General features: G+C 35.8%; 1 protein-coding gene across 9 annotated transcripts in view; it reads left to right on the top strand.

The window, feature by feature from the left end:
• STXBP5 (syntaxin binding protein 5) overlaps positions 1–14,346 on the top strand; it is a 103,434-nt gene that overhangs the window by 32,898 nt on the left and 56,190 nt on the right. For all 9 annotated transcript variants that reach the window (XM_082049679.1, XM_082049680.1, XM_082049686.1 and 6 more), the window contains exons 6-8: positions 11,111–11,245; positions 12,311–12,374; positions 13,839–13,922. In XM_082049679.1, coding sequence (XP_081905805.1) covers positions 11,111–11,245; positions 12,311–12,374; positions 13,839–13,922 — 283 coding nt within the window. The remainder of the gene's footprint in view (positions 1–11,110; positions 11,246–12,310; positions 12,375–13,838; positions 13,923–14,346) is intronic.

Below are 14,346 nucleotides of genomic sequence, written 5' to 3' on the forward strand. Positions count from 1 at the left end.
GAATTCTGCAGCGTTAGACCTCCTGTGTTTATCAGAAGCTGAAAACAACATGCATTTTGACTAACAATTTTGAGACTGGGATAACAGCGTTGTAAGCAAGCTAGGGAGACATTTTAGATTAAATTTCTACAAGGTCAATTGATTTGATTACATTTCTGCAAAAGTGTTTGGTGGTTGTTTTTTTTTTTTTTCTTAAATAACAAATCACAGAATCACAGAATAGTTCTTCCCTTTGGGGAAGTAGTTTTTTTTTTTTTCCCATTATGCGTAAAGTCTCACCTGCTTTTGAACAACATGTGTCAGAGATGGACTGCTTGGGGAGCTCAAAGGATACTAGAAAGAACTCAAAATAATCAGACTTATACCTGTGTTGAATAGGGCAGGAAGTATTTAAGCTTTAAGTATTGGGTAGCAATATAAAAAGGCAAGTTAAGTATTTATGTAAAACCTCCTAATGTAATGTCATACAAAGTACTAAGCAGGCTGTTGCGTGGGTTATGGAGTAACCTTGTGGTTTTAAAGAACAGGTTATAAACAAATCTGTCAGGAGTAACATAAATGCAGATTACTAGATTTTTGAGGGGGAAAAGGACTAAGTGGTTCTAAGTCCCTTTTGAGGTTGTTTCTATGATCCTTGTGATAAGCTTTTCATAAGGACTTGTAGGGATAGGACAAGGGGTAGTGGTTTTAAACTGAGAGAGGGTAGATTTAGATTAGATATAAGGAACAAATTCTTTACTGTGAGGGTGATGAGGCATGGGATCAGGTTGCCCAAAGCAGCTATGGTTGCCCCATCCCTGGAAGTGTTTAAGATTATGTTGAATGGGGCTTTGAGCAACCTGGTCTGGTGAAAGATGTCCTGCCTGCAGCAGGTGGGTTGGACTAGATGGTCTTTAAAGGTCCCTTCAGACCCAAACTGTTCTGTGATTCTAAACTGTTATGCACAAACCAGAAAGTTCTGACAGAGCAAAATTCTGTGCCCCAAGGGAGTGACAATGTTCCTTTATGCAGTGTGAAACTCAAATGGAGAGAAATGCAATTCACAACCTCTAGATTAATGAGGATCGTCCAACTATAGGAGATGCAGTGGCTTATCCAAACCAGATTTTCTCCCCCTTCCTTCTTAAATGACTTTTCTCTTGCCTGCAGCACCTACTTAAGTATCAACATAAAATTTGGGTTTGCAGCCTGAAAGCACACTTGGACATTGGCTTCTAACTAATGCTTTAAAATGGACGTCTGAGCAGGTGATTCAGATTGCGTGCAAATCTGCTGGAAGCTGGCGTAGTCTTAGATGTATGGATATCTTCAATTAAACAGAGTGGAAGTTTTAAACCATCCTTGTCCTGTAAACATGGTGTTCTCACTAGCAAAACTTGTCACAGGGAGTTGAACTATGTGAACTCTTACCAAAAAGGGGGATGGGAGTGGAAGGGAGTCCAGGTAACTTGTACTGATTTTTCCAGGGAAACCTGTCCCTTGCTAATATAAGTAATGATAGTGCCATAGTTACTAGGAGTGGTAAAAATATTAAGGCAAGAGCTTATTTTTCTAGTATTTATAATCTTAAAGTATCAATTATAATAGCATGTAGAAGTAGCCAGAACACTTAAGATCCCAGAACCACACATTGTCATAGCTGTTTATTATGTCATGCTGGATGACTGTTAACTGTTTTCAAATATTCTGGGTTTTTTTGACTAGTTTATGAAATGAAGATTTATAAAATGAAGTGTAATCTCATTACTAAGGAAATATTTTGATGTTCAGAGAATTGCACAAATTCACTGTTGAATAATTCTAAATAGGTGTCTTTATATCAAAGGGTTCTTAGTAATTAATGATACTTAATAGGTTTGATATGTTATGTGGATTTGAAGTACATGGGGTTTGCTTAGATTATTTTTATGATGTGTATTCACTACTAAGTTTATTGACAAGAGTGTTCATGAATAAAACAGGGTCTTCTCAATTCACAAGTACCAAGTTGTTAGATACCTAATTAATAAAACCTTTTAAATAATTTATGTTGTGGGGTTAAGATTTATTCATAAGGGTAACTAACTTCTCAAACAGTAATTATTTAAAATATTGAATACTACAACAGAGCCTTGTAGCAATATGTTCTCTAATTATGCTTTAATTTGCTAGCTTGTGTAGGGAGCTTTAGTATCTTGGAAATTAGTTTGGATAAAAGAATAAGTAAGTTAAACTGGAAAAAATGTCCTTGGAGGGTAAACAATACTAAATCTTACGATATGACTAAATAAACTATTCTAGCCATATCAGTATTGACTCTAGGACTCTGTTGATGCTAAGGTTTTAAAACTACGTTTGGGAGTATCTGCAAGTACTGTGCTGACATTGTGGAAAAGCAGTATTTCTGTCCTGTTTAATAAGAGTTGACCTCAACATTATAGGCCAATTTTTATTCAGACTTTGTTTCCAAATTAGAGTTTAATGTGTAAGGATTAGATGTGAACTAGAAGATTGTTTCTAGTGTAGAAAGCTAACCGTAGCAGTTTGTTACACAGATTAAAGGATATTCTAGTCTTGAAAACTACCATTGAACTATGCTTTAAAAATCTAACAACATATAAGACTATAACTTGTTAATGAATTCTGTATTCTCCTGGCACAGCCTTCTGGCAGCTCTGGCCAATTCCCTGCTTTTAGTCATGTGGAAGAATTACTGCCTAATGTTTAACAACATAATTTCTAGATTTCATATTTGGTTCTCTTGTTGGTACTGTGGTTTGGCTAGCTTCTTTCAGGCCTGTTTTGAACATCTTTTTTATAAGGAATAGAAAACAGACACATCTTGTTTATAAATGCTCATGTCATGTGTTAAGTATTTATTATACTTACCTGAAAATGGAATTAGAGTATTAAATTAACTGTAAATTAATTCAGAATGCAGTCTCTACTATGACTGGAAAGTGTTGTGAATTCTTGCTTTTCTACTCATGAATTTTAAGGACAGGGTCTGGTGAGAAAGAGTGGTGGCTTTGGTTTTGTTTTTTAAATAATTCTGTGCCCCTTACAGACTTTGTTCTGAGCTGTGGAAAATACCTTCATTGGGTAATTGGCAGCTTTTTAGATTTGAGCAAAACACTTATTTAAAAAGTAGTGGCCAAGAGTCTTTAAAAATGCTGCTTTCTGTTGAATCTTTAAATGAGTATCTGTAGATAAGAAATTGGCCATTTAATGACTTCACAGCTCTTGGCTGCATTTTGTACCAGTAGTTAGTAATTTGAAGCAAGTCATCTGAACTGGTGATTGAAGTTTTTGACGTATAACAAATCTATTAGTTGAAATTACTGGCAGGCATCAGAAGCACAGTGCAAAACAAGATAGTTTTGCAGGTTTTCTAGCCTTTGGTTCCTGTTGCATTTGTGTGGGTTTTGCAGCTGCTTCATGTTCTAGTTACCAAATAAAGGTCAGCAGATATTAAACCAATGTAATACTAAGCTTGGCCACTGTTCCTTGACTGTGGGAAGAGGTGTGTAGGGAACAGGAAGAAATGCCTAATGATTCTTACATGGGAGGGGGTTGCTTGCATGACTTGTCATGCAAGTGAAGAATGTGTAAGTAGTACATATTTGCAAAATGAACAATTCCATGTGTGAACTTACTGTCCTAGGTTTTGTAGTCACTAAGATTTCTTCAGTGAATCACAATGTAGCTTTTATTATCGGCATACCTGCATAAATATCCTACACATAACATTGTGTGTTTACTTGTAATGCAAGACTCATGTCAAATTGGTTTTGACCTAGTAGCAAATGTTAATGTTAGGCTAGATTTACTCTGAAATAAGCATAGTTAATGCTTGTTATTAAAGTAAATATTGAAAATATGTTGTGAGGTAGATATCTAGTCTGACTTCAGTTTTCTTGCCATACAGGGACTATTAAACTTTGTGGTGATCTAAGATGTGAGAGGCCAAACACACATCACTAGTGAGTCAGGGGCTGTCACAAAGCCAGTTTGAGAGAGGGTTGGGTGACTAACTTGATTTAAAAAAAAAAAAAGAAAAAGTGGTGTGGGATGACTAATTTGAGTCTCCTTTGCTGCAAACCAAACCACAAACCAATCAGCTTTATGTATAATTATGAAAAATTTGTCTAGTTATCCAGAATGTGCATCCTTCCATAGCTGAAATTTCCTATTCTAATGCCAAAATAAGTAGTATACTTACTTTGTGACTTATCATAAAGACAAGAAGCAGAATCATAGCGTAAAAATAGAACTGAGTGTTTGGCCTGTGTTTTGTGTATCTTATAGCGGAATATGTTGATAGACGTTTAATTTTTAATATGTTGACTTTTATGCTGTGGGCTTTTGTTTTTCTTGGCATTAAACTGCACAAGTCAGAATTAGAAAAATATATTTGAAGTATCCCTGGGTTTGTATCCTGATGTAAACAGCAACTTTAGTGTTGTGTTTAAAATGTAAACTCTGTCTACAGTGAGTGAATAAACCCACTTACTAATAAACAAGACCTATCTTTTATGTTTCATACCTTACCTTTTTGGATACAGGTAACTTTGTACCTGGCCTGTGCATTAGCAGACATGAGCTGTGAGAGAATTTTTCCTTCTACCTCTCTGGATTTCTAAACTGACCAATTCTGCCACTTTGTGGATAGCAGGAGGACATACAGGTTTTCTTGCCTGTGAGAGCAGGTGATGATAGACATTGTTTGTGGGGTTTTGGTTGCGGCTTTCTTGTTCCTCTTTCTGTGCATCAATATCACTGTTTCACTTCCAGCCTTTGTTTGAGGGCTGGCTTTTTCCCCTCTGCCCTATGTCTTTTGGGTTAGGATTGTAGTATAACTAACAGAAAGATTACAGATATGTATCCAAATAATACTTCTGAGAAGTTAAATATTTGGAGTCTTTGCAGTGACAGTGATATATGAAGAACAAGTTAAATATGACAACTAAGTTTTTCACACATAACTAAGCTTTTTTATAACTTTATAAACTAGCTTTATTCTTGAGTGTGAAAGGAAATGATCACCAGGTCTGCTTACCTTTTTATGGTGTCATAGGGCCTTCTTTTACCTGGTAGGCTTAAAAATGTTACTCGGTGATTCAGTGGATTATGTATTTAGAAGAAATTTTATTTTGTTTCAAGAAGTTAGCAGGAGAAAATGAACTTCTCAACTGTGGATTTGCTCCAGATTGCTAATGTCTCTTTCATGCAAGACCAGATTCATTTGAAAAAACTTTTTCACATACATGCAAAGTCCTGTGTGTTGTTGCAGTTGATGGAACTGTAGTTGCATCAGTTGTCTTCTGCTGCCTTTGGCACTGAGACAGTACTAAGTGCTGAGTCTTATTACTCTGAGATTTCAGGTTTCCAAGAAGCAGTTTTCAAAAACTGTATCTATTGTTTTTCTTGCACAGTGATGACTTTCACAGTGGTATGAAGCACATAATGGCCAACTGCCACATGCCTGGGCAGAATTTAACCTTTAGTCTTCAAGCTCTGCCTGTCTGTCAGATTTTTCCCCATTGGTGATGGGTATAATTCTTCTGTCGCCTGTGGGAAAGCTATATCTCTGTGGCCATTTATAAAAATTGCATTATGTGACTTCCCAGATGAAATGTTCAGCCTGAACTGCATGTGTTAGAGCAAGCTACCCAAGTGTCTTCTGATGCCGAAGGTCTGGTTACTTTTTGAGTCATGTCAGGTATATTAACAGGAGCTTATAAATATGTGGTGCAGGAGATTTTATTAGTGGCAAGAGGTCCTTAAATCTTTAGGATACTTGATGCGAATTCCTTCAATATTGAAAAATAGTCGTGGTTTTCAAATCAGTTGCCTAAGAATGCATGTGTGCATTGGTCTTTTGTCAGCATTACAAGCGGTGAAGTAGCCCTTTTCTCTTTGTGTATAAATAAAAAATGGATACTCATTTTGAGTGATGTACAAATGAAGCTTGAAAAGCCATCTTAAAATGGAGAGGTGAAATGTTACTCCATAAATGAAAGAATACATAAGCCGTGAAATATATTAGGAACACTATATCATAAAAATACAAATACCGGCGGCAGCCTAAAAAACCTTCTAAAATTGAGCTTTTTTTTTTTCTGGAAAATTATCTAAATGGCCCTAGTATCGATCACACCAGTGGTCAGTGGTGACAGTTTCATTTCTGTTCTTGGCTCTTGCTTACCTGTTACTCTCTCTTGATGCCCTTAGTGTATACCCCAGCTCAGACACTGAATGGAGATACTGCTCAGCTGCCTTTAGAGACAGCCTTTCAAGTGAGCATATTTTGTGAAGCATTATTAGGAGTGATGCTATTGGATACAAATAGGATTGAAGTACCTGGTCCAGTTTCTATGATATACTGCATTTATCCACTTGGTCTTTTGGCGGGACAGTTTTGGGATTCATTGAAGGGAAATTCTTCCTCTGCGTGTGTGTTCTTCCCCTTTAGGCCTTCTTTATATGGGTAGGTATTTTAAGCTTATTGCAGTTACCAGATCTGGAAAATAGACCCCTTGCAGCAGTCTGGCCAAACCACAGCCACTGCTTCCTTCTATCAGCCATTCTGACCATGGCTCTTGGTTTTTTATGCCCATTAAAGAATTGACAAGAGACCATAGACATGGAGTCCAGGCTAACCTAAGAATTAAACTTTTCAGCTTCTGAATTTGCGTGGTGGCTGTCTCATGCATGAAAGGTTGAGGATAAAGGTATGCAGAATACAACTTTCATAGCTTAACACTTTTTTTTTCGTAAAATTCTTATTTTGCATGTACAGTAACGATCTGAGCAGACAGTGTTATTGCAGTGACTGCAGACCTGTAATGTTAGCCTGAGGTTTTAGAAATAGCTTAGTGGCTTAAATAAAATCTATTATCAGTGTTTGTCATTTGTCAAAGTATTTGTCACTGTGCATTGTTAAAGCAGTTTTATACGTTCTTCAGAATTTTCCATTTCATGAACCAGTAGACTAAGGAAAGACAAGACTGATTTAGGATTTCTGTTGTCATAATAATACACTCAGGATAACAGCCTGTCATTTTTACTTAATGTTTCCATTAAAAGCATACTTCTTAGACCTAAATATTAATTTAGTAAATGGTATTCTTTGATATTTCTGTAATTAAATTCCTCTAGGGAATACTATCACTTGCTATAATAACTATTTTGATATACATTGTGAAACAATCACAATTAAGATTGTTCTCAGTTAACTTTGACAGATTATCAGAAAAGACACATGGTCTGCAGTTAAGAAAGGAAATACTTCCAGTAGTTTTACAAATGGCTTCTTAAAGACTCTCCTGTCACTGCTAATACTTTCCTGTAAGCAATAGCACAAATTATATTAAGTACAATAAGAACAAGAAATATTTTGTTATTTTGTGAGGGGTTTTCTTTTATTGATGTTTTACACAGTTAGTGTACCACTGTGTTTTTCTCTGTAGAATCTTGTTTTCTTGAACTGTTGGTTCAACTCTTACAAATTAATTTCACAGGAAAGCGAAATTTCTTCTGTGTGTTCTTTTAAAATTGAACTGTAGATTTCAGGTTAAAAAGATCTCTTTAAAGCATTGCTGCTTTTTTTTATAAAGGGATTTTTTTTCTTTGTATAGGTATGGGGATGTGAAATATGTGGAGTGCTGTGTACAATACTTGCATTATGCTCTAAGTTCAGTCCCCTTCACAAAAAATATTATAGTACAGAGGCAGCTGAGATTTCCTTGGAGGTAACAAGAAGAATCTGTTTTGCCATGAAGGAGCTGCTTGCAAAAGCTTGCTTTCTGTGATCACTGGCTCAAATAGTCCCAGCCTGTCTCTTTAGATGCACAAAACTGGTATACTTTTTTATAAATGCTTCTGTTCTATTGTTTTTGGCCAGAATGGCTTGATACAGGAGAGGAAGAGTATGGTACTCTGTTTTTGACTGATATGTTATTTTCAGTCAGTTGGGGTTTGTGTGCAAGAGAAACTTGTGAAAGTTTTTTACTTGGGTTGAGTGTATCTGTAGTCCTTTTGATCTATTCCCAACAACGGATTGTGTTTTCCATATATATATATGTATGTATGTATCCATTTGTGGGTAGGGAGAGAGGGTGAAGATGGCTTGATTTGTTGAAATGACCAGAGCATTATACAGCAACCTGTGCTTCTGTTGATCTTAAAATATGTTATGGGTGGAGTAGGTTATTCTAATCATGTGGTGGCAGAAAGATAGAATTCTGAAAGAAAAATATGCATTTTTCAGAGGAAAGAAAAAATATCCTATCCTTGGCAAAATGTTAAATAAGCAACTGCTGCCTTTCCACCAAGAAGACTGTGACAATCCTCCAAAACAAGTTTGAATCCCTTTAATCCTCAGTCTAATTTTCAACACAGCAAGTGAGGCCACTGAATGTAGTGTGTATGTTGACATGCTAGTATGTTGTCAGTGGTCCTTCAGATGGTTATAGCTTCACTGAATTTTAAGTTTTTAAGAGGGCTGTAACATTTCCAATGTCGTTTAGAATCTACATAGTTCAAGGTGAAGCCTTAATCTCTGAAGAGAGAGAAGCTCAACACATGGACTTTAATGTTGGAATTTGCTAAATTGCTAAAATGAGTGCAGTTACCTGAATCACTTTAGACAAAAATGTAATTGAAGTTGGAAGACATACTTTTATTAGGGAAATAGATAGCAAATAAAATTATAGTAGAAAATGGAGTAATATTTACCACATGCAAGGTGAAATGGTGATTCTTTCATTATAGCAGAATCAGCGTGACAAATTCCTTTTGAATTTAACTAGTCATCAGTTAAGTGAAAACATAAAAGCTCTAAGAATACTTTTAGGTTATAAAAATCATACAAGCCTCTTTTTCTGATTGCAGAAGACTAGTAAAAAGTGATAAGGTTAAGAACCATGTTTTATATGTGCCTGCACCCAGCAATTTTGAAGTCTCTTCCTGCTTTAGAGGGTTTGTAAACATTTTGTGAAGTTACTTGTTCAACTCAAATTCACTCTTGATGTGGAATCATGTCAGTGCTTGTGAACTCTTGCACAGAGGATACAGATTGAATGTGGCTGCATATTCAAAGATAATATCAAGAGTATTGAGGACCTTGACACTGAGTGTTGCCTTTTTGCTATAGCAATCATAGTTGCAGCTCCAACTTATATTTTTGCACACCTTTAAATGGCATGAAATAAATTGGTTTTCATAATGAAAGTGTTGGACAACTGTAACTGACAATATTAACTCAGCAGTCAAGACAGATAGGCCCCTGACCCTGCTCCTGAATACTATTTCTGGCTGCTAGGCCACATTTTTAGATCCAACTGATCTGGCTGCCAGCTGCTTCTGGCAGGCAGTCCTGGCACAAAAAAGCAGCTGTGGTGTCACAGAGTGTTGAGGGTTTATGTTCTCCTGCTGCATCTCTTCCCCCTGCCCATGAGCTGCTTCCAGTGGGAGAGCTCTGGTCCTGGGCAGTAAGGTTTTGGGACCTGCTTAAGAAGTGTATGTACAGGCATATGTTATTTAGCTTCCAATCAATTTTTTTTTTTTCCCAAGGATGTTGGGGGAACTCAAGTCTTTTAATTGTGGTATTTGCAGATTGCTTTGCTTAGTAAAAATGTTGCAACCTCTGCAAGCTCAATGAGTTGGGAGAGCATTTTAAATGTTGTATGTAGTCCTTTTTTCTGTGAAACATCAATGAAAAAAAGTTAGTGCAGCACAAAAAATCAAGGAAGTTAGAAAATGGATAAACTACAGATTTGCTTAAGCAGGCTGCATTCTCTAACTAGGAAGAAATTAGTGATATAAAAAGTAAAGTGGTATACTTTTGATCCAGGTAGTATCATTACAGAAGCATTAACTTTTGAAAACTGTAATACAAATTAACATCTTTTCAGTCATTAGCAATTTTTTTCATTGCTGCTGTTAGCCTTTGCTTTTGTACTGCAGTGTGTATATACAGCATCTAATGCAAAGGATCTAAAGTTGTTCTTTGAATAAATAAACAGGCTTGTGAAGTGATGCATGGATTTGACAAAAGGGAGCCCAGCTGGGAGAAAACAAGAACAAAAAGTCTAAGGATTAGAGCTGACAGAACAAATTTCCATTGAATAATTATTTTACCTTATCACTGAAACATTTCTCAAAGCCGAAGTTTGATAGTCCAAGTAACTTGGCAATTTTTCTTTCAATATTGGACACTGTCAGATTAAAATGTTTTAGAGTTTGCAGTTTCCAGGAAGTTTCTAGGCTCTAATTTCAAGTTAGTATTTCTGCTGCATAGAAAAATCAGATACTTTAGAAGCTTCAGACACTATTTCCTTATCAGACATTATTTCCTTATCAGTTTTGAAGTAATAGTAAACAGTAAGTGGGAGCCAAGAGGACAGAAATAACCAAGTTTTCAAATACTAATATTGGCACTGGAGCTGTAGTCGAAGAAGAGTTCTCTGCTGTTACAAACAGTCATTAGCTTTTGTGTTTTGTTCACGTACTCTCTTCTAGCTGAAGAGAAAAATAAGGCAGAAAATTAAATTGTATTTTAAATAAGCCCCAAACATAAACTAGTTTTAAAATTACTTTTATAAATTGTTTAGGATTGGTTTTAGGTTTGCTCTTTAGAGGATACTTTGGGTTACATGTAAACTTACATTTCTTATGCTTTCTTTTCTGCCTTTGTCTCCTTACTTGAAACCAGCTTAATCTGCATAAGACTACTTCTAAAAATCCTTTGTTCTTTAGAACTTGAAATTAGATTTCAAATTATAACATAGGAGTGTTGTGTATCAAGTTTAAAATGACATCAATCTTGAAAATACATTCAACATTACAAGTTTCAAAGGTGGCTGTGTGATTTTTTTTTTGATTTTTTTTTTTTTTAAATCTGAATGTCATGATAGTTTTAGAATACCTTGGTTTAGTCTTGAGTTTTTACATTTGTCTGCATCTCTTACTTTTGTCATGTGCTGTCTTTGCTACGTTTCTCTATCTGTAACTTGTCTTATTTCTTCCTGGTTACCTATTGCCTTTCTTCTACTTCTTGGCAATGTAGATCTTGAAGTGTAGGATATATGAAAGACTAACTCCTTTTTTTGGTGGCTTTTTCTTTCAGGATAACATTTTGTCATCTGCCTTTCCAAAGTAAATGGCTATATGTGGGCACTGAAAGAGGAAACATTCACATTGTCAATGTGGAATCATTTACTCTCTCAGGCTATGTCATCATGTGGAATAAAGCCATTGAACTGTGAGTTTAATCAAGTATTTTCTGTTGAGGGGAGGGAACAAACATGTCCCAGATGTTATTAATATCAGTTGCAGAAATGGCATTGTTATGTAGACTGGCCTCCATATTAGTCTTGCTATACCAAATACGTGATCAAAGTACATAAATAGTCACATAAATACTTTTTATTCTCATAAATGTGAAGTGTTATTGTTAATGTGTTTCCACCTATAGCACTTTTTTATCATAGTGCCTGGAATAGACATAAAAATAGACAAATTAGACAATGTAAAAAGATACATAAGTCATTCTCTGTGGCTGGTACTTCGGCAGACATGTTGCTTCTACAGTTTGGGGGTTAAAATGTAAAGTATAAACATATGCATTGTAAGAGGGCTGATGTATGCTGAGTGTAATATTACTGGCTAAAAATGTGAATTTAAATAAGCCTATTCCAAGAGTGAAGTATATTTTCTTAGCAAATATTGTCATTGCTCCTCTGCATTTAATAATTACTTTGTGTATGCAAATACGGTGTTTTGTGGGTGAAAACATGTAATGTGTGCTGCTGTTCCTGTGTGGTTATTTTGTTTCCAGAATGCTGTGTCTGTCTTCAAAACATACATGAAGTCCATGATTTGCCAAAAGCTTTTGAAATAAACACAGCTCCTCATTAGTACATCTTCTTCAATAGAAAGAAGTCAACATAAAGTCTTAACTGTGGGTGGTTTGAACAATGGCCAGCTTGGGTGGTTTATGAATAGTGGCAAGACCTGCTTTTCAGCATAGAAATAAACATTTTATCCAACTTCGTCAATTCTGTAACAACAAACATTTAGATGTTGTAAAGCTAATGGCATTTTTTTCTGGGTGGCTAAAAATCAGTAAATAAGTCTTTCCTTGTGAAAAGACAAAAACCAAGTGCCTAAAAATAGACAGTGTTTATGCGCTTGAAGATAAGAGTGACTCCATGCTGAAATGTCAATAGTTTGCTTATATGGACTCTGTATCGCAGAATCTGTATTACTTGCAATCGTTGAGATGCAGGGGAATTTTTTTAGTTACATGGAAATATTTCTTGTTTAGGTCATCCAAATCTCACCCAGGACCTATTGTCCACATTAGTGACAATCCCATGGATGAAGGAAAGGTAGGATATCTTTAAAGACTATTAATTACATTAGTTTTCAATCAGGACTTCTTGTAAATATAGATACCACTGCTTTTTAAGGAAGGATTAAGTAGATGAGGACAATGTTGAAAGCATAAAGGAAAGCTAAATCAAGGTTTTTGGATCTGAAAACAATATGATGCAAGGTACAGGCTATCTGTCTTTTACTAGATTTAATGTGTCTAATATTTTTGGGGTACTTTAGTGCTGTATAGCACTGAAATAAATATTTTATCTATAAGTTGGTAGAGGAGATCCTCTTATTTTTCTTGCTGGAAATAACAGTATACCTTGAAAATCTTAACATGCTTAAAAGATTGTCCAGGCAAAATCTCTAGGTATGGCAATACACCATATTGATTTAGATCTCCATCCTTGACTACAATGGTATGTGTGTGAAGGGAGTGTTTTCTAAGTTGTAATATGAAGGACACTTCTCATGGTACTTCTGTTTACTCACAGGAAATAGGCTGTTTCAACAGCAAGTAAATCCTAGCAGCTAAGTACTCCCTTTTTGTATGTCCATGCTGGGAGAAAGAAGTGGGAGTGAAGGTGAGCTACTTAGTGCTAGGAGCTGCTTCTCCTATAGCAACATTGCTCAAAGGAAAGATCTCACAGTAGATCAGCAGCTACAGAAAATGAAGCTTCATTGCTGCCTTCTATATAACAACTGCCAAGACTGTTACTATTTCCTTATGTTGGCCCTCTTTTATTTTCATTAAGAGAAGTGCCACTTAAGAGAGCAAAACACTTAAATACTCAACAATGTGTTAGACCAATTATCATGAGCAATTTGAATCTTCACTCCCTGCAGAAACAGTTCAATCTTGATTCTAGCAAAAAGATTGTTTGTAAAGTTACCTTGTTTAATTTTGCTCTGGCTTTTCTCTTCTCAACAACTGATGGTGTTTCTCAACAGCTCTTGGTGTTCCTTTAGCCAGTTATCTCAATTGTGATTAACATCTGGAGAAAATTTGTATTGCATAGTTTCTTTATAGACAATGAACTGTTACCTAGAGCTTCAGGAAAGGTAGCGTGTTCTAGCAAATCAAAGCAGAACAAATTCCAGTGAGGAAAATGCACAATAAAAAGTTCCCTTTTCCAACCTCCACATTTTCACTCAGGAAGGAATACGCTTAGGAAAGTTTAATCTTGACTGTTCTTGAACTTGATGGGCTTTCCAAGGACTCTTCAGAAGAATGTGTATTTTTTTTTTTTTTTCTAATTTGGCACAAATGTCAGTTTTATTAGGTGGAACGTTTTAGAAGGATGACAAATACAAACATAAAGGTCTTCACTGCCTCTCACTAATTTTTGTCTTCATAACTACTTGCAGTTATGTGTAGTATTATGCTGCATCTCTTCAGGACAAGAACTACATGCATTTCAAATGGCATTTTGTCTATCCTTCTAAGAACTTAATGTATCTGCTTATTGTTGCAGCTTCTGATTGGCTTTGAGTCTGGAACAGTGGTATTATGGGATCTGAAGTCAAAGAAGGCAGATTACAGATACACACATGATGAGGTAATGCTTTCATCTACATTACTTACTATGAGGATATCACTCAGTACTCTAATAATGATTTTTTTTTTTTTCACTTTTTCTGCCTCTGTCACCAGTGGATCAATAAATAGGTCTCTTTGAAATTGCAAGTACTTGAACTTTTCTCTAAAAGAGCCGTAGAATTTGAATAATAGAAACTTCAGACCAAATAGTTGTTCACTGAGTTGAAGTTTGTGAAGCAATGAAGGGTGATGTGGATTGTATTTCTTAACTAATTGGGGAGGGAGGGGCAGGGAGGAGCTTTCAGATTTTTTTCTATTATTAAGTAGTGACTTCCACCTGTGTTAAGAATTTGAGTCTTACATTGAAACAAGATGGCTTAGCCATTTCTGTAATTTCAAATCTCCCACATATTCTGAAAAGGGGGATGAGGGAGAGAAACCAC

This window comes from Streptopelia decaocto, assembly GCF_964273445.1.
Source record: "Streptopelia decaocto genome assembly, chromosome: 3".
NCBI classification, from domain to species: domain Eukaryota; kingdom Metazoa; phylum Chordata; class Aves; order Columbiformes; family Columbidae; genus Streptopelia; species Streptopelia decaocto.